The 21,242-nt window shown below is 37.8% G+C and overlaps 1 protein-coding gene across 1 annotated transcript; it reads right to left on the bottom strand.

Moving 5' to 3' along the window:
* Window positions 1-14,401: 14,401 nt before the first annotated feature.
* Window positions 14,402-21,206, bottom strand: slitrk4 (SLIT and NTRK like family member 4). Its single transcript, XM_004073617.4, has 2 exons — window positions 19,993-21,206; window positions 14,402-19,320 (listed from the first exon to the last, which is right to left on the bottom strand). The coding sequence occupies exon 2, from the start codon at window positions 19,276-19,278 to the stop codon at window positions 16,696-16,698; it is 2,583 nt and encodes an 860-aa protein (XP_004073665.1). The 5' UTR covers window positions 19,279-19,320; window positions 19,993-21,206; the 3' UTR covers window positions 14,402-16,695.
* Between the last annotated feature and the right edge of the window lie 36 nt (window positions 21,207-21,242).

Here is a 21,242-nt window from a genome sequence, read left to right as displayed (position 1 = left end):
GTTTATGGCATGTGATCTTACGTTTTGCATGTGCGCTCCTTTGAATGCGTGGGTTCATTTTCGTGGCACAATAAACTATTTGTGTATATGTGTGTGTGAGGCAGAGAAGCTGTAGTACTTCCTTACCTGTAGTCCATGCTCTCATGTTGCCACTTCTCTTTCTCCTATCACTCTTTCTCCCTCCATCAGCTCTTTTCTTCCTCCCTCCCTCTCTGCCTTGTTTGCCAGGCCAGCCGGTGTTGTCGAAGCACTGTTGAGTCAGTGTGTTTGTGTGTGTTTGAATGCGTGTGCTGTTGACTGAGCATAGAGATTTAATTGACACCCACAGAGAGAATTATACAAGCTTCCAAATGCTCAGTCTCTCTTGTTGAGCTTAATATTTTTTCTGCATTCATGTACAGTGTAGACCCCCACACACAAACACATAGTGACTCAGTCCACATGTGGACATGTTGTCCAATTAAAGGGGGGTCTATGTTCAGAGTTATACTTAAATTTAAATGGGGCAAACCTCTATTTCTCAATCCCATCTTCACTTTTTTATTCTGTTTTCTCGTGTTGCTTTGGATTCTCTCATCATCTTTTGAAGACCTTTTCTTTGTATTCTTTTTTTTCCACCAATATGCATGGGACAACAATGGACCCGTACACCCAGTTGGCTGGTTCCTACTAACGTCTGCATTCACAAGACCACATTTTGCTCCTCATAGCCGTTGTCATATTCCAATGAGTGGAAGGAGAAATTGTTTGCAGATCAGTGAAAAGACCAACCATGTTGCATGAACACACTGTCACAACTGTCTTGTAAGGACCCACTCTGGTATAAATAGTATTTTTGGTGTTTTGAACGTATTCTTATGACATTTTTCTGATGATGGAGGACATATATAATGACAAAAGGTCAAAATTACTTTTCTGAATATTTATTTTTTCAAATCATTCAAAATCAAATCATGTATGAAAAAGCTTGTTGCTGTGACATAGAAGCTACACTACTTGTGGCCAGCTCGGCTGGCCACAAGTTCCCTGCTTTGCTCCCTTCTGATAGATCCACTTGGAGACAACTAGATCCATGTACGTCTTTGTTTTCCTTTTCTGAGCTGGCATCTGGCTCATAAAGCTAGCTAAAGAGCACGAAAACAGATGGATGATGGGAAATGGGGGTAGGCTAACTCCACGTCCTAACTTGGAGGCAATTTTCTAATGACCGACTGTTGCTCTGAAGAAACTGTGTCCTAAAAAACGATTTATTTTGAATTTTGGCTAAAAACAGCATATTTTTAATTATGTGTGAGACTTTAACTGGACCATGGTGACGGGTCCCTGTCAAAGCAAAATAGCAAGATTATATCTCTAATACAATAGTGGGATATTTTATTGGGAAATCAGTAATGAAAAACTACTTCATTAGTTAATTACCCAAACACTTACAAAAGCAATAATAAATAATGGTTGTTTAAAAAAAATGAAAGGTGTTATCTGAAAGTGAAAGGTTTCTTTGTAAATTTATAAATACATGCCAAAGAAAGGTGAAGGACAGAGCAGAGTAGAAAAAAAATTATTTCTAAATAAGCTTGAACCCTTTTTTTAGAAAATATTTCACATATAAAACATATTTCAGACAAAAGATGAGGGCATCTTGGCTTTTAAATACAATTTTCTTTTGTGAGTAGTTCTGAATGATAAATTGATGAGAAACCTTTTTTTTTGTCCTTACAACCAGACTTTTTGCACCAGTATACTGTATATCCCCTTTTTTATTTTATTTAAATAAATAATACAATTGTTAAACAGCCAGAGGTCAAACTCTTGTTTTGTGCCATTTAACAAACACTTTTTATGCAAAGGAATTCATAGATTTCTTTACAGCTGCTGTCAATGTTTGCTTAGAGGTTTAGCAAAAAAGGCAAAGTAAAGATGCAGCCAGGAGTTTGTATTCTTTTTCAGACTGCTGCCATGCCCTGGACCCAAATGTGCTGCTCCAGGTACAATGTCTTGCAAAGGTATTCGGCCTCCTTCAACTTTTCAACTTTTTGCCACATTTCAGGCTGCAAAACACAAAACTGAAATATTGGGCACTGTCAAAAATATTGCTAACTACCAAATGAATTTACCTGCATGGAACAGATAATTTGATAAGGCCTGTATTTTTCTGTCTTGGTCTTCACACCCCTCTGCCCTACATTTATCAATAGTTTCCCTGTTCCAACACACCTGACTGGGAAGACAATCGTTATCAGACGGTTGAGAAGCTGTGGAGCTGGAAGACAGTGAATAAGCAAAAGACGCAAGGAAAGTGAAGTCAGAGAAGCAGAATCAAGACTTAATCTGCAGTAAACCCTTGTTTTCTACCCTTTTTTGTTTCAGTTAAAACACAATTCAACAAATTTGAATCTTTTAAAGAATTCCAATACATTTTTTTTCTAATACTGATACTTTAAGATCTATTGCAACATTAAATCAACTTAAACAATTGTCATAGGTATTCTGATCAGATTTAAAGAAATGCCCCATAACTGATTTTTTAAATTTAAAATGAAGACTTTTGTGTCTTTTTATGTAAATAGCTCACATTGTGACAGGACAAAAATCCAATGGGATTAAAATTCCAAGAAACAAAATAAACAAAATTAACATTCTTCTCACCTTTTCTTAATTAACATTGGTGTAAGGAAATCTGAAATGAAAACGTTGTTTGGTAAAAAATAAAAAATAAATATAGATTTATTCTTGACCTTTATCTCTGCCTTCAACTGTAATCAATCAAGGTCGCAGATTGGACTCTGACTTTTCTTTTCTGATCTTTTTTGTCATTTCTCCTACTACCTACCTTGTTGATTTATGTCAAAATTAGTTAGAACTTAAAAAAAAACAGGACTATGATATATGACTGAGGCTTTTTTAAAAGATCAGGCTAAAAGTCTGTAATTGTTTATGAACCTAACTGCAATCAATCACTCAGTTCATGTAGAACAAAGTCAAACGTCTTCAGTTGAGGAAACAATAGAGGTCTGTAGATCCTTGAGCTTTTTTGTGGAGGAGAGTCTCAAGATTTTTCTGAAGTGTCTGACAAAGGATCTGAACTTAGACTGACTCAGTACAGAATTTTTCCAGTGTAGATACGTTAAAGGGAAAAAATTTGAGAAATGCATTAATATTTAGATTACAAGATGTTTTTTTTTCTTATTATAGGTGGAATAAAATGCCACTACAGCTCATGGAATTTGTCTTTATAATATTTCTTAAAATATATTAAATTAGGACTATTGCTCTGGTAATTGGAAATGTTTTAACATAAGTCTGTCTTGTTTAGAGTTTTATTTCTTCAAACATTTTCTATATTAATACACCTTCCCCAAAAACAAATCCTATTTTACGACGGAGTATTAGGGCCACCAAAAAAAAAAAAATTTAGAGCCACCAAATAAAAAAAAAAAGTAAAATTACGAGATTTTTTCTCGTAAATTTAGGAGAAAAAAACTCGTAATTTTAGGAGATTACAGTGGAAGTGAGCATGCAGAGCAGTAGGTGAACGCCGTGCAGACTGCAGCCGCCGAGAAGACCGACTAAACTTTGTTGAACAGGTGAGCTGAATGTTTATTGATAACGTTCCAAATGTCTGGAAGGTCATTTGTTTGATTTGCGATTCATTAAAGTTTTATTTATTGATGGTTGGTTTGCAGGATCACTGCAGCCCGATGAAGCCGTCGTCGGTGTCCCTGCAGCTGTTCGCTTGAATCCTTTCTTCCTCCACCAAAGACAAGACTCTACGTCTGTGTGACGCTCCCGTCACACAAAAGGAGGAGCACTTTTTTTGGCATTTTCAACGTTCCAAAGCTAATATAAAACACTATTTTCATTCCTCTTTATTGTTTTATGCTGAAACGGGACATTTCATCTGCAGGAGGGGGGCATTTGTAACACTGTTTACTTCCGCATTGGTGTTGGGATGACAGGTTCATGACGTAATGAGACAAATGAACTTCAGGATATGTGAATGAAAAGGAGAATAAAGGCTGCAGCGATTGTCTACACCCAAACGTGTCTCTGAGCTCCTTATTTTACATATTAAACTCCGCTTTACTGACACTGAACCCCGGAAAGACTGCTACACGGAAAATAATCTGATTTTGAGTCGCCAAAAGGTTCAGAATCTCTTTGTTTTAAACCTATAATAATCCGGAAATAAAGCTTCACAAAAGGCTCCACATACTTCATCTTCAAGCTAGGTTCCGATAAACGGACAACTTCGGTGTTTTTTTCTTTAATCTACGACTTTTTTCTCGTAAATTTATGAGATTTTAAGTCGTAAATTTATGAGATAAAAAATCGTAAATTTACGAGTTTTTATCTCCTAAATTTACGAGATAAAATCTCGTAATTTTACTTTTTTTTTTTGGTGGCTCTAATTTTTTTTTTTTTTTGGTGGCACTAATACTCCGTCGTACTATTTAAAGCAACAGTTCGACTATCTTTATTTCCAGAGCATACACCATCTTAAAATTGGATTAGAGTTGTATATTAAATATTAAATTTGTATTAAAATTATATGAATTATATGATTCAAATAAAAATTATATGAATCAAATAAAAATTTTAGTTTCCCTTTTTCAAGCTTAAATGTTTTTTGAAACACGACCACTCACCATCACAAATAAAGCTTCTGCTTACAAATATCATCTGACAAAAAGATATTTCTTTAGATATATTACTTAAAACTAAGATGTCATTGTGATCAAATTACTTCACAAGATGTTAACGGTTTATTTTCATAACAAGTTGTAGGAGTAGTAGGAAAGGAAATTGGTTTCTAAACCTGAAACTAAATTTAAAAAACACTTTGTGAGTTCTGGTGTTTTTGCAGTGTAAACTGGAGGATTCTGAAAAGATAAACAGCATGTTTTCTATAAATGCATATTATCTACAGCGACCGCTATCCTTATTTTTCTGCAGGTTTCCCTTGATTTGCCATAACAGCTTTGACCTGGTGCAGCACGAGCCCTCGACGGCCTGATCTGTCTGTTTCTGGGACATTTGCAGCAGGTCCTTTTGATTTCTGTGTGATAAAATCTGGAATGTCAGGGAATCCTATTTGTTCAAAGGGTTCCTGCACATGCTTTATCAGATTACACTCTGAAGGGCTTCAACCCAGTCAAACCGATGGGTCCTTCCTGAGGGCTCTCAGCGTCGTAGAGGGCGACGACGTTCCTTTTGGGGTAACAGATTCCCCTTATGTACTCAAACTATCAGAAATGCTTACATTGCAGTTCGTGATCACTTTGCTCCTCTACGTTAAATGTGTTAAATATGAAATGCTTTTAAACACAGCTGTCTCTCTGTTTGTGTGTCATGCACACAGCAAAAGCTCAATTAAAATGACTGCAGTGCCTCCAGTCCTGACAGTTTGCTATAATCACACACTTGGTCATGCATGACCAACCGTCACAGCAGGTGTTGACTCAGTTTGCTGTCTGCAAATGAGACGAACACAGAAACAAATGATACATGTGCCAAATACCCCAAAAATGAATCGAAGTCATTTGATAACAGAAGCAGCAGCTAACTTTGGCATTAACGGGAACTCACTAATAAGGTAACAAAACAAACAAAAAATCACCATTCTGTTGTTAAAAAAGAATAACAATCCTGAAAATTGTATTTATTTGATGCTTTTTGAGAAAGGTGGAATAAGAGATGTATAATAGGTTTATGAACCTCCATTCCCTCAGTGGATTTTACCAATAACGTTTGTTGTTTACATGAAACCAATAAATATCCCAATTATTGTATTTTTCATTCAAAATTTGAATGTGAGGGTTTGAAACGGTTGGTTGAAAACAAACATTAAAAAGGTTATGACATAATTGTGATAACCCCTAGGAATAATTACTTAGATCTTTGAGTGGAGCTCCACCTGCTTTTTAAACCATTTTCACATAGTTTTCACATTGTCTTTGCTTTTTTTGAGGATTCATACATTTTCATTTCGTCTCTACACGTGTTACCCTTGTGCTATCCTAGGCACTTTAACATTGGGAGTTGGGTCATGTAGACCCACTAGACAGTGCTCTGAACCTTTTTTTTTCAATGATTTGTGATCTTCACTGGTGTCCATGGATTACATGAAATCTTTCCACCTTTATCCACCTTTGTCATGGTAGGGAGAACACAGCAATGTAAGGGTGGGGTCACCTAAGATAGCACAAGGGTTAATATTCATTATAAAACATTTAAAAAACTGCTTGATCTCAATATTTTGGATTTTTGCAGTAAAAAATGACAAAATGTATCTCTTGGAATTATGTATTTTGGAAAAATTCCCAAATTTCACTGTGGAATTATTGCATTAAATAATCTAAAAATGTATCTGTAAAAAGAGACTCCAAATATTGATATCAACTGTTGCCACAAAAAAAAAAAAAAAAAAATCTTTTAAAGATAAATTACTTAAACAAATGGTAAAGTAGGGGAAAAAAAAAACTCAAGAAGGCCTGAACTATTAAAAGATAAGATGGCTGGATGGAATTGGCAACATGGCAAAAAGAAAGTCACTGTTGTTGACTGTAAATGAGAAAGTTCCCAAAGTCCTGAAACATCAGTTTGTTCAATAGAATAAAAATAAATAAAACAGCTTTTATTACTGATTCAATTTAGGATAATAGATGACACTCATTGACAAATTAAAAAAAAAAAAAAAAAAAGATTTCCTTTCATCATTTTTTTTAACAATCTGAATGATCTAGGTGAATTTCGCAAACATGATTTTTTTTTGCCTAAAAGTTAAAAGTGCTCGTCATTTTTCAAACCAAAAGTCTGGGAGAAAGCACATTGCTATAACACTGCAGAGGCAAAAACAGCAGTGCTGATAGCTTTTGCCAAGATGCAGTTAATCTTTCTGGCACTGCTTCAACCTGGCGAGCATTTCTATGCTAATGTACGAACAAAAGCAAGTTTATAAATCTTTGAAGACAAACAAATAACAGCAAAGCAATGCAGGTACATACTGGTCCTTTAACAGTCTTAGTTTCAATGGCGGAGTCCTCAAAAACCTTTGATTTTTATCTTGATCCGGAAAAAAAGTTACATAAAGATTAGAAAGAAACGTAAAAATCATGTATTTTGAAAGGTTACTTTTCCACTCTAAAAAAACTTAATTTTATTTATTTATTTGACTAAACTAACTTAACTTAATTCCCCAGTTTGGTATTTTTGTAAGTTTACTGGTTTTGTGCTGCTTCTGAAAGGTTCATGAGTTGTTTCTCGAGTCATTGGATGAAAAGTAAAGCTGGAAGAAAAGCCCAACACACAATACATTTTAGTAAAAATACTACTACAGCAAACTCCTGTATCATTTAAAGATAAGAAAATACAGTCATGGGACATGATATAGAAGAAAAAAAAGAATGAGTCCTTGCCATGTGTTACTGGGATGATGAGCTATTAGAAATCCAATTGGTGTCACTTTAAAAATTAAATCGCACCAAATCCCTACCAAAGCCGAATCCAAATAAACACTGGTAGTGGCAACGTGGGGTGCCAGCAGTCTCCAAGCTGATTTCAGCAGAGGCCACATTGTTTCCAAAGCTGGACGGCTGCACGTCCTTGAGGGGCCAATTCATTAGTTAGCTGGAAAGCCCAATCAATCACAATGCAGCTGGCAAGACTATGAATCATAATTCAGCTCAGGTACAGCAGAAAGAGAAGAGAGGGAAACGGGACGACGGATGGACATTGAGATGGGGAAACAAGGCAGACTGGCAGCCGGGGGAAGGAGGGAAGAAGGATGACTGCGGATCCGACTGAAGACCGTTTAGGGGACGGATCTCCGAGGCTGTGTGCTGTAGCAGTGATTAAAGATCAGCAGTGACACAAAGATGGTGTAAGACATTTGGCTGCTTTTGGGTCATGATTAAGAAGAAAAAGACTTTCAAAAAAAATGCTGCAGTAAAATGTTAACAAGCCATTAAATACACATCATTTTTTATCTAATTTGATTTTTAGAGACTTAGCTTATATCAAATAGCATAAGTTATTGATTAGTCTTAGCAATAGAAAAAGCCAAGTGTCTAATGTCTTCCCCTGAGATGACCACAAATGACCCAGAAAACTCCTCATGGTCCCAAAGATTCAAGTCCCCTCCACTCGTCTGTGATTGTTCTTGTTTCATCGATCGCTCACAGGTCAATATAATAAAGCAGACACAGGTGTGTCTTTGCACCACAAGGAAGCGGCAGAATGTTAACTAGAACTATTTAATCTCATGCACAAGCACAGAAGCAGTTGTTCATCGAAAACAACAGTGCTTACCAAATTTGTTAAGACAGCTCTTATGCAGCTGTTTTAAACTGTAAACTTTTATTTGTGAGCAGCAGAAAGAAAGAATGACAGAGCGCGGGGTTATGATGACAGCAACACAAAACTGTACCAACCAGGAGCGAACTAATAGAAGACCTGATCCCAACTGACTGAAAATCATAAACTAAAATATACTAAAGACTAATTAACTAATAAACAGAAACAGCTGAAAATAAAACCAAACAGAACAGAACCTGAGCATGGTGCACGGCTTCATCAAACCCATAGAACTAAACTAAATTAGCATAATTTATTGTTTATAATAACCAAAACATGATACCAACCAAGATACCAACCAACCAGGATACAGTGTTCCCTCATTTACTGCGGGGGATAAACCGCATTAGGTGAAATACGTAAAGTGGGATTACAGATGGTCGTAAAACTCTTCACTGCCCCCTTTTTTATACTTTTCTCAGACAGACATGAACATTTTCACATTTTTCTCTCTTTTTTAAAAACTCTCAAAGTTTACATCTTCATAGAAAAATAAGTCCAGTAATAAAATGAAACCAAAGATCTGATCATGATCAAAGAGTTTTGTACATGTAGCAAACTACACGCATTAGGCACGGCACAGAGGAGAGAGATTGACTGACAAAGTCATCAGCCAATCAGAACGGAATAAACATGGCACTGTTAAAGTAAAAGAAAAAAAATAAGAAAGCAATCAAACTTGCACACAGCAAGACTGCAAATGGTGAACCGCAATATAGCGAGGAAACACTGTAATCCAATGAAATTGATTTAAACTGAATTATGGACTCAAATGTGCTCTTTTACAGATGAATGAGTGACACATGATTTTATTTATTTTTAATAAAAAAAAACAAGTTTGCTTAAAATCCCCAAAACAATGGAACAATATTATAACTTAGGCCAACAGCAGCTCCATTATCCTGCACCGTCTTTTGCAATGCAGAAATATTCAATCAATGCAGGAGTCCACTCAGCTGTTGTCAAGAAAAGGACAGTTCAGTTGATCACAGGGACAAAGACAGACAATCAGAGATTTGTGCGTCATTCCTCTTTCTTTGATGCTCCATCCATAAAAAAAAAAAAAAAAAAAAATACCACAACACTATAACAAAGTTTTCCATGAAAGGTTGATGACAAATCCAAGTAGACAAGATGAAAGAATGCAAAAACTGTCCAGTCTCTCATTTTTGGGGATAGACTGTTTGGTTTTGTTGCTCTGTTTGGACAGCGTTGGACATTTAAATTTGCCCTAAACAGTTTTATTAGATTCAGGAAAAGGTTTCCGTCAATTCCTTACTTGTATCACTAATCTGTGATACCAGGGGCTCAAACACATTGTATGAAACTGATAAAATGGCCCTGGATTGTTAAAACACGACTTACCAAGGGATGGTGTTTGATTTAAAATACATTGATACAATCCCCTTTAAGGAAAAAAAGCCCCACCTGTTAAAAAAAAACAAAAAAAAAGCATAACGCAAGGCCATGCTTTTTAACGGTAAATATCTCCCCTTTCTTAAAATATATATATATATATATATATATATATATATATAAAACTCATCATGCTCTTACACTCAATTCTTTTTATTAAGAAATTCAATGAAAATAATGAAAGAATGTAATTTGGATTCTGAAAAGCGAACTATAATTGCCTTATTATAGTGGCCAGAGAGGTTAATAAGTTTCCTCGAGCAACACTAAAAATTTCTAGAGCAGAGCACTCTTCTAAAATGTGTCGCTACATTAAATGGAAGCAGAAAATCCTGCAAAAATTCAAAATGATTATAAATAAATTTGGCTTATGTTAAAAACCCTTCAGAACAATGATAGAAAGCTGCACTCAGATTATCCAACCCATAATGAAACTTGATGGTTTTGCTTTCTGGGGCTGTGGCATTGCTCACTATCAGGTGGCGAGATTCTTTTCTCTGGAATAGGCACCTTTAAATGTTGTTTCGATAACAGGCAAGCAACTTAAAACAGCAGTTGTAGAAGGTTTTGTCTGTTTAATGAGACAGCTGCTGTAAAGGAAAAGCATTGTTATTTTTTTCTCCCTTTAGGTGAATCCAATGAGTCATTTTTAGTAATCAGCGAAATGCCATCCTTCTCAAATGGCTGCCTGACTGTGACAGATGCCAACACTTCTCAGGTACCAGTACACTGGCATTCATCCGACATGAACCAACACAACAACTGTGACCCCTCAAAATAATGAGACGTTGAAGTCTAAACAACAGTGTAGAAAAGGGAAAGGAAAAGACTAAAGCTAATTTACTTTACTTACTGATGCCTCTAAATAAAAGAAAAGACAAGCAAAACATTTAGAATTCCTTTCCTCTTTAACACACAATGCTATTGCACTGACAAATCAGACTTTCTTGATTTTTTTTCCATTTAATTTAATTGTTTTTTTTCATAAAAAAAGTTGAGGAAATGTAAAACAAATACAGAAGAACGGGTTCTTTTAATTTCCGAATTAAACGACGAGCAGTGTCCACTAATGATTGAAGTTTGACTGTGTAACAAACCCTTAGCACAAGTAAAATACAATAACAGACTGGTAAACTACACATATGCAGACCGTGCAAATATAGCCAACTCCAGGCCTCAAGGACTGGTGTGTCTGCATGGTTTACAGATATCCAAGCCCAACTGATTACCTGGTTCAGGTGTGTCCTATCAATTAGAACATGCCATAGCAGGGTGTGTTGGAAAACATGCAGGAATGGAGTTGTCCCATTCCAGGCTTCAAGGGCCAGTATCCTAAATGTTTTCCAACCAACCCGTCATTGAAGCTCCTTATGGTAAATGGCCTTCCTCGAAGCCTTCCCCAAAGCACTTTACAGTCACAGAAACATTCACACTCTGCTGCCGAACACTGACACCTTTCACCAGAGGCAAGGTGGGGTTAAGGACACTTCTGAACATGGGGTCGACCACTACACCATGGCCGCATTGGCTAAACACATCTGATCCAGATAAAAAGCAGCAGATATGACAGGATTTCTGGAAAACCAGCAGGAGACCGGCCCTCAAAGCATAGGGTATCGCATTTCTGGGCTGTAGAACTCAAAATACCAGAAAAAAAAATGCAATGCAAACAGTAAATTCCTGTCATCTCTAGCAGTATTCCTGATATCCAGTAAATCATAAACATTAGTTTGCAAGCTTCCTTCAGGTGAAATACAGCAAACAGCATTTGCTGGAGACTATTTCACACTAATCTTTTACATGAGGATGAAATTAAAATAAAGAGTTTATCACTTTCAGAGCAGTTAGATAAATTACCTTAGCAAAATCTCAAAACTGATCTTGTACATCTACTTTCACATCTGCAAATGCATTATTTCCAGAGGTTCTTAAAATCCAATTCTTCACATTTTAATGCAGTTTAAGGAAATTTGCTTTGATCTTATTTGGATGTTTTGAGCCGCTGACAACATCCGTATTTCAAGCAACAGTCAAAATGTTTTACTCTAAATGATGGCTTGGGACAATTACGTCCAATACATTTTGTTATTGAGTTTAAACATGAACTTTTTGCAAAATGAAACATTTTTAGTTGACTTTTCTTTAAAAATCAGGGTTTGGGCAAACTATATGTGTCCCTTTAAACCATTTATTTAATGTGGCCTGCCAAACTGGGAACTCGGATATTGATAGTCCTTGTTATTGTTTTACTAATAAACTGAAATTTTAGGTGATGTGTCTTCCAAGTAGGACAGTCATTTTTCCAAACATTTCACCACCACATAAATGGAGCATTTCTCTAAATTTGCATTTTTCTCTGAGGGACATCAACCCATTTGTGCAATGGGCACTAAAATGACAACAAAAGCCACACATAATAAAACTTCCTAAATGTTCTTTTTTAAAAGATACATTAATTTGTAATTAAAACCGTTATGTGTTTTGGCACAGGTTTTCCAGTATTTCTTTCTCATAACCCTTGTGCTATCCTAGGCACTTTACCATTGGGAGTTGGGTCATCTAGACCCACTAGACAGTGCGCTGAACTTCTTTTCTTCAATGATTTGTGATCTTCACTGGTGTCCATGGATTACATGAAATTCTCTTCACCTCTATCCACCTTTGTCATGGTAGGGAGAACACGTCAATGTAAGGGTGTGGTCATCTAAGATAGCACAAGGGTTAAATGCTGGATTACCGAAACACCAACCGCACCTGTTTCTGGTCCGACCCTTGTGTCAAGTTTGCCAACCCCTGTTTTAAAGCATAACATTTATGTTTGCTAGTTTGTCTGATTATTAGATCCAAGAAGGTCACAATAAGCACGCGATTTTTTAAATCAACATCTCATGTCATATATATATATATATATATATATATATATATATATATATATATACATATACATATTTTTTTTTCTTTTTGTCCACTTGAAGTAGTTTGGCTTGCCTCAAGTATTATAGTATTATTGACTCAAGTGAATCCAGCTAATCAGAAGCTTCAAGGCCAGAGGTGATTGTGGTGATTAAATCCTAAATTTTATCAGCATTTATATTGAAAAACAAGGGCAGTGGTTTGTTTGTCTGGAAATATATTTTCTTTCCTAATGTGATTTAATCACAATCTTCTATTATTTTTTTGTTTTTGTGCATTTCAAGATGCATTTATCTCCTTCGTTCTACCTTTTAATACATTTTCACTCCAGTAAGAAATTTAAGCATCATCAACTCTTCCCAAAACAACATAAACAACCAAAGGCAGTCAGACAGCCTCATCATTGCTCACTGTTTTTTTTCTCCAAAAAAAAGAGGTGAGCAGAAGCATTAAAACAGCAGTGCTTATTCAGATGTAACAGCTTCTAATGTACTCTAAGGCATACAGCGCCCCTTGTGGCCAATTCTGAACACAATGCAGGATGAAACAATATTCGGTTGTAAGCAGTTGTGCATCTTTTCATATCATTTTAAAATAGGCAAAACAAACGCACCGCACAAAAATATACACAGAGCCCAGGCATTCACTATTTTCCAGTTATGCTTTAGACTTGAACTGCTTCTGTTTCATGTCTCTGCATCCAGAGAGGCAGACAGAGGGGAGAATGAGCAACTTATCAGACATTAACCATTTACTGTTACTCAAAGAGTCGTGGCGTTTTAGATAGTCAACAAGAGCCAAATCACAACTATAAATTATTAAATATAATCTCATTGGTGTTTTTTTTTTCTTGGTTTTATATTTTTTTTCTATTTTTCTATCAGCACAAGGAGCTGAAACTTTGGAAAGCAGCCACCATATCAGATTTCCCCACCTTGGTTCCCACGTCTCTTTTTGGGTTCATAACTGCCATGTGCTATTAATAATTAATAGGCACAATTCTCTGGCGTTTGCATGAGTCATGCTTCCTGCTGCTTCATTTCTCAACAGCCCAAAAAGGTTGGATCACCACAGACACTGGAAATTTTCAATTTTTAACCCAAAAAGGCGCATGAATATTTGACAGATTCCTAAAAGCAGAAGGTGCCGTTGATACAATTGCAGCTTTGGAGCAACATTTAAAAGGAAACCTCGAGAGATATAGAAAAGGCACATCAGGGGACTCTCAAGAAGCAGGTTAAAAGAAAAAAAAAAAAAGGAAAAGGAAAAATGCATGAAGTGACAGTAGACTGATTCATTTGAAAACCATCTCCAAAATATCATAAATGTCTAAAGCTACAATACACACTTAAACGTTGTTAATGAATAGGAACAATAACATTTTGGCAGAAGGCACGATCATGACAACAGACGGTGTTTTGCTGTCAATGTTACTAAGCTAAATAAACAAGGCGGGATTTGGTTATACAGTAAAATCAAGCTGTAAGGTTTTAAACTGTCCATAAAACGACTTCTAAAGATCTAAGAACAGATTTTAAGCATAATACTTTTGTAAGGCAATTCACCAATACAATTAACCAGAGAGTATAAATAATACATTTGCAATGATGGAGTCTTCCCTTTAATTTCCCAGAATTTAGAGCAGAAAAACATGGGACTGATAAACAGGTTATAGAGAACGTCTTTTAAAGAACATAATAAGCACCTTAAAATGACGTAATGAGTGATGCAATGAGTTGAAATTTATTTAACAGTAAAAAGATTTATAATAAAAAAAAAAAATAAACTTAGATTTACATATAACACGTACAAGGATAAAATAGTAAATGTTATATTATTGACCAAAAATTGTTCATTTTTAAGTTTCAGCATCAATTTTTAAGGAAATTCATTGGGTTGGTTGAATTTTCAAAATAAAAGCAGGGAGGAATTGCTGTGTTAGGTTCTTAAGAAAAAGGGGGACACAGTGCAAATAGGTGCTGATTTTAATACCTTGACTTCAACATGAATATACAAGGGAAAATTAACCAATATACATGAAATTTAGACCAATATAAAATTGTATTTATTATACTTTTCATGATACATTCTATCCATCTGTAATGTCAAAAACACTGGTAATTTGAACTTAACAGTATTTTTTTTTTTCTTAATAAGGACCAGGTAGCTAACAGAATGAATTTTGGAATATATAACTTGTCTGGATAGCATAATCTCAAACTATAAAATATAAAATAATGATAATATTAAAACAAAGTTACTTGAGCAAGTTTTCTTATATTGCACATTTCCGCTAAAATTCTGTTCCGGTCTGACAATTTTGAACTTTGCCACCCCTCGTCTACAGAAACCCCCATTTGCCAATGCCAAAAACCTCAAAAGCATATCAAAGTTAATGCACATTTATTTTTGGTTGCATAATGTTGATTAAAAAAACTTTTACATTATACTCTGGGAGATATAAGAACTAGGGAAACTACTTGAAACCTCAAACTGTAGGAGGTCTCTGCTTGTCCTGTGGCACAACAGAAAGGAAACGGTACAGATCACATTTCACAACCCTTCTCCCAGAGGTAAACTGAGAGAAACAAAAACCTTTTAACAACTCAGCAGTGGCTTCTAACGCCTTCATTTACTCCAGGACATTCTCACAAGTTCTCGCCATTTTTTGTAGTATTCTTTTTATATCTGTAATTCTTTACATAATCTTCTTAGAAAAATAAATTAACTAAGTTGTCATTTTTTTTAACTACAAATTGAGTTTTGACAAGGGTAAGAGATTAGATTCTAGTACAGGTTGTCTGGCTTGAAGTCTCTCGGTGAAGATGTTGCAATGCACAGTATGAATATGTGTGTTTCTGTGTAATTGTTAGTCTTTCCTTGTCATTTACAAACCAGTCCCACAAATACAAATAATGTAAGACTTACAAAATAAATTCCAGGTTACGCTTACATGGCAAGCAGCTTTGTAGTTTTTTTTTTTTCTTTAATCCTTGTTTTTTTTATTTGTTTTGTCCTTCAAAATAGTCCTTCGACAATATATGTGCCGTTAGATTTCACCCGAAACATAATGTAAGTAACAAGTTTGAAGAGAAACACAACTCTATTCAGAAGACACTATATTTAACATGGCTCTTTACACAAAACAAGTTATAAAAAAAAAACAAAAAAAAAAGAAAAATTTTATCAAGAGGTTTGCTGTGCCTTCATTTCCCATCAGTTAAATACTGTTTGTTCTCCCAGCAATCCAGACAAAGTGACAGCAAGTCTGCAGCGGACTTCACAGTTTCCCCAGGAGCAGACAACCGACCCTTGTAAAAAAAAAAGGAAAACAAATAAAAGATAGCATCCATCCATAACTAAGTCTGTCAATTTCGTTTCCATGAGAAGCAATTACATTCCAAATGAAAAAACAAAAACAACAACAACAAATGCTCCCTCCTTTTGCTTTTTTTTTTTTAATTTTATTTTCTTAACAGGTACTGCTGATGATGGTGAGGTATATTCTCAAGCAAAGTTTTCAAGACTTTGATTTGACTGAGAAAAGCAGTTGGAAAGGAAAAAAACAACAAAATGTTGATAGCAGCAAAAATACTACAATGGTATGGTTGCTTTGTAGGGTGTCCTGCGGTATGTTGGCCAAATTCTTACAGGTAGTGGCATGTATATTCCAAAAGGTCTTTCTCTTTTAAATAAATCCAAGCGGATACTAGTAATAGCTTTGTAGTGCGGAGCCATTTTGTCTATCTCTGCATTGGTCATTAAGGATTTCCAGAAGGCACTTTTACTTGCTCTGAATGTGTGTGTTAGTGTGTCTGTGGCTGCCTGCAAAGAGAAAGAGTTGAAGACAGACGAGCAGAGATTTGAGAGACTGAATGGTGTTTGTGTGTGTGGAGAGGGGAGGACAAAGAACAAGAGATAGACAGAAGTGTCAGGCTGTCTGTCTGTCAGCAGGAGTTGGGTTTCCTTGTGTATGTGGGTGTAATCAATGCAGAAAATCAAACACAATAGTCCCTACATTTTACTTAGGGCAGTCTGCTCCTCGAGCACCTGCAGGTAATCAGGCGTCCCTTGGAGCTTGGCTTTCAGCTCGTAATACTCACTTTTCCTTTGCTCCACCACAATCTTACTGTGATTCCCACCTATCAGAGAAGTTTTCTTCATCTTTCTATCCAGTGTTTTCTCAGGATAACGGATTTCGTACCCGCCCATCCCTATACTGTTGAAGTCTCTTTTGCTGTCCAAGAAGTTGTGGATAAACATGCTGGGTTCCCGGTGAGGAAGAAACTCCTCAAGCTCGTCGATGGTGCTGAGGCGCTTGTTGCGCTCCAGGGTGGAATACAAGTCCTTATCCTTGTCGGCACAGTTGCGAAGGATGATCTTCTGTCTCTGTGAGTCAGCAAACTTGAACCCAGCGTCCATGTCAGAAGAGCGTCCGATCCCACACGTGTGACTTTTTCCTATGTGCTCAATGGTCTGGGGAATGAACGTTTCCCCGCCCAAGTCATCTCCTGGGATAGAGCCTTTTTTGCCAGATTTGTGGCTGTGCCGGCGGAGCTGCAGTGACATGGAACCACACTCCTGATTCCCCAGTCCTTCTTGCCTGCCCACCGGTTTCTTATTCCGCCTCAGGACAAAGACCAGAAGGCAGAAGGCCACAAACACAGTAAGGATAAGCACTACTAAGATGCTGAGGATCATAATCGAAAGAGGCACAGGCCCTCCTGGAGGTGCTTTCCCAACTCGTGTGGGTGACACTGAGGTCAGGAAAGGTGTGGCACCGGTCACAATAGGTCGTGGTCTTGCAAGCTTAGGGCACAGAACCTCATTTTTTATGAGCCGCAGCTCTATGTTGGAGAATTGTGGTGGGGAGGTACACTTTACCTCTTTTGCAGTCACACCATCATTTAGCCTCTGCAGCCACAGCTTGAGGGCCACCACATCGCAGGAGCACTCCCAAGGGTTCCCCTCTAAGTCTATGTGGGTCAGTGACCGCAGCTGGTCCAACACACCACTCACTGGTAATGTCATAAAGTGGTTGTTCTTCAGATTGAGTTTGGATAAAGGAACACTCGCAAATATGTAAGCAGGGAGGTTCCGCAGAACATTGTTGTTGAGAAACAGGGACTGCAGGTTTGGTGTGGAGTCAAAAGTGCCGGCCAAGACTTCTTTTATGGCATTGTATTCCAAATGCAGATATTCAAGGCTTTTTAGACCCACAAACATATCTGGATGCAACTGTTCAATCTGATTTCCATTTAAATACAATTTTTTCAGATTAGAGAGGTTTGAAAAGACCCCTTTCTGCAATGTGACAATTTGGTTGCTGCCAAGATGGAGCAAATCTAAGCTCTCAAACCCTTGGAAATCTGTTTGGCCGATATCACAAATATAATTCCCACTCAGGTGAAGTTTCTTGGTGTTTGGGGGTTTCGGATTGAGATCAACTACACTTTTAATATTCTTCCCCTGACAGCTTATACTTAAGCCTGAGTCTGGGGACTGGGCACTACAGCTACAAGGCTGTGGACACAGGAGCAGTGGGGTCCTTGTTTGAAATGACGTAATCTGGCTATTTCTTCCAAATGGTGGAAAACCAGCCACAATGCCATTCCCATAAATCTTGGATGAGTCCGTGGTTTTAGGGGCTTTTGTGAAAACAGGAGCCAAAGTTGTTGGAGATACTTTGGAGGGCATCTGCCCATTATCTGGTAGCATAGGTGGCATCCTCACATCAAATTCACTTCCTGTTCCCAAGGGACAAAGCTCCTGTCTTTTGGTTTCTTTCAGGAGCCTCCCATATAAGTCACTTGGTGTTTCACAAACTGCCTCACCAATAAAAATATTGTACGGCATGTTTTCAAGCCATGCCTTCAGAGGGGCTAAATCACAGGTACAATTCCATGGGTTGTCGTCCAGCTGCAGTTCGACAATGCGTCCAATATGCTCCAGAACTCCCAAATAAGGGAGCTTTTGAATCCTGTTCCCTCTTATATCCAAGTGTGTTAGTGAGGCAAACCGAAATATATTATCAGGAAGTCCATGAATGAGATTATCGTTCAGTATCAAAACCTTTAACTTGTGCAGTTTGTTAAATGCTCCCTTTTCAATGGACTTAATTTCATTATAGTCAGCTTGAAGATATTCCAAATTTTCAATGCCTTGGAAAGTGTCTGCTCTCAGCACACTTAAAAGATTATTGTTTAAGTGCAGCTGTTTTAATGCACTCATGCCCATAAATGCTCCACCTTCAATGTTCTCCAGGTTATTGTTCCCCAGGTGCAGCGATACAGCATGGGTGAAGTTGAGGAACGAATTTGGGTAGAGGATGACTAAATTATTCTTCTGGAAGTTCAGGTGGTACAAGGAGGATGCTGGAGGAATAAGCTGTGTGGGACGATACACCAAGTTCTCCTGGCAGTTAACATACAACACGTTCTCCAACGAAAAGCAGGAACAGGCGCTGCAGGTCTCGGCCACCAAATCCGAGGTGGATGGGTCTGCCATGGGGGGTCCGTCTGACATGTAGGAGTGGTTGAAGGATAGGGAGCTGGAGATGGAAGAAAAAAGGGCTGCCAGCTGAAGTAAGAGGAGCATCTCGCCGGTTAGAAATCCTCCTCCAGATTACCATTTAGTAACCTTTGGAGAGAAGAGAAAAAGGATGCATGCACAAACATTCAATCATACAGGCATACATCCCAAACAGAAAGCAAACCATCAATATTCATGCATAAAATTAATTAGTGGAGTTGGACTTCTCCCGTTCCTTAAATCCATGTTTAATCTTCATCAGAACAATTTAAATAGCTATAAAATTATGCACATTTTTTCAATTACATTTCCTCTTGAGTCACTGTAATGCACAGTTCTGGAATTGACTCCATGATCCTCCATATATACTGAACGACTGTTTTTTTTTCCTTTTTTTTTTTTTTCTATACTTGCAAGGAAAGTGTACGGATTGCTCAAAGTGCACTGCATCCCAGCCTCCCTTTTGAATCCTTTCACATGCGCAAAGCTCAGTCTATTCATTTTTTACCTTTTCAACTGTATTACAAAAATAATCCTAGTCAAAATGTTTCAAATTGAAATCAGCACCCCCACACAGCACACTCAAATTATTCAAAAAAAGCCACAGTAGCAGAGGAAGGATTGTGACTGTGCCCGCTGCTGACATATTCAGGGGATTTAAGGCATTTATGGAGGGGTCAACAATCTTCTTTCTTTACTGAACCGCATTGGCCTTGTGGATTGTAGAGGAAATTTGTCATGTGAAAGGGGGAAAACAAAAAAAAAAGATGTTAGACTTACCACAAGCTGTGGTGGTAATGAATGCAGCTCCCTCCGGAGATGCGGGGCAGCTTTGGTGAGACATGGATGGGGACGTGCGCAAACGGTCCTCCCAGCTGAAGCAGAGCGCAAGCAGTTTTAGGAAAGCAACAAGGTTTCCACTATATTCTCATCCAGGCTGCTGTACATCTACACGAACCGAGAAAACTAGAGAGAAGGGGGAGGGGGTGGCGGAGTAGGAGAAACGGAGGAGGGTGGGGAGGAGCGGGGGGGTCCGATTTCATCCGATGCGTCTCTTGCTGACGGGCTCCTTTTGCTTGGAAAAATCGCCCCTCTGGTCGCTCGGCCCCCAAGCTGGCCGTACTAGCTCCATGTGAGAGCGTTCATTTGGTGGCAGGGGGTCAGAGAAAAAGGTAGAAAAACCGAGGGAGGGTTGGGTGCACAGCTTTTTTTTTTTCTTTTTCTTTCAGAAATCTTGACGACGCGTCCCGAAATTCGTGAAAAACATTGCAAGATGGACAGTGGTGCGCAGATTTTGGTCCGGCATTCTTTCAGGCTTTTCTTTTTTACGTGTTAGAAGTGTATGAGGAAACAGAGCATAGAGCAACTCTGTGTCTGCTTTCAGCCCCCCTCCAAATGTTCCAAACAATAAATATAGGCTTCAGTCTTCAGGTTTCAAGCAAAGTTGCGCATCACGTTAGGACAAAAGCAGCTCCAATCAGATAGTATGCAAGACAGTATCACTGTCCATTCTGGCAACATAAATCCAGTCCTGGTGAAAAACAGCATTTCCAATTCCATAGTCCATTTGTTAGCAAAGAAAAACCACCAAGAAAATAATGTAAAAATGTGATATAAGATAAATAAATGATGAAAAAAGGTTAAATAAATCAACAAGAGCCACAAAAAGTGGTGTGTTCGGATGAAAAATTGCAATTATATCTTCGGTCCGCCGTGTTGCAAATGAGGAGCTGGAAAGTCTGCGCTCTCTGCCGCTTCCATCTGCCCCGAGAGAGTCCAGCCAAAAAGAGAATTTTGAGGGGGGGGGGGAAAGCAACTTCACGTGGAATAAAGAGGGAAGATAAAAGTATCCTGGAGGAGACCACAGAGGTGAGAACGGACGCGAATCACTCCCCTCCTTTGGAGATAGAACCGAAACGGACGTGTGAGCGCTGGCTCCTTCTGCAGACGCATTCACTCAGCTTCCCACACGACTGAGGCAGAGGAGAGTGCAGCGATGAGGAGCGAGGGAGGGGGAGAAAGGAGGAGTG

The sequence above is a fragment of the Oryzias latipes genome, chromosome 10 (assembly GCF_002234675.1).
Source record: "Oryzias latipes chromosome 10, ASM223467v1".
In the NCBI taxonomy this organism is placed as follows: Eukaryota; Metazoa; Chordata; class Actinopteri; order Beloniformes; family Adrianichthyidae; genus Oryzias; species Oryzias latipes.
The sequence above is the reverse complement of the archived record's forward strand: the minus strand, read 5'-3'. Positions and strand labels throughout refer to the sequence as shown.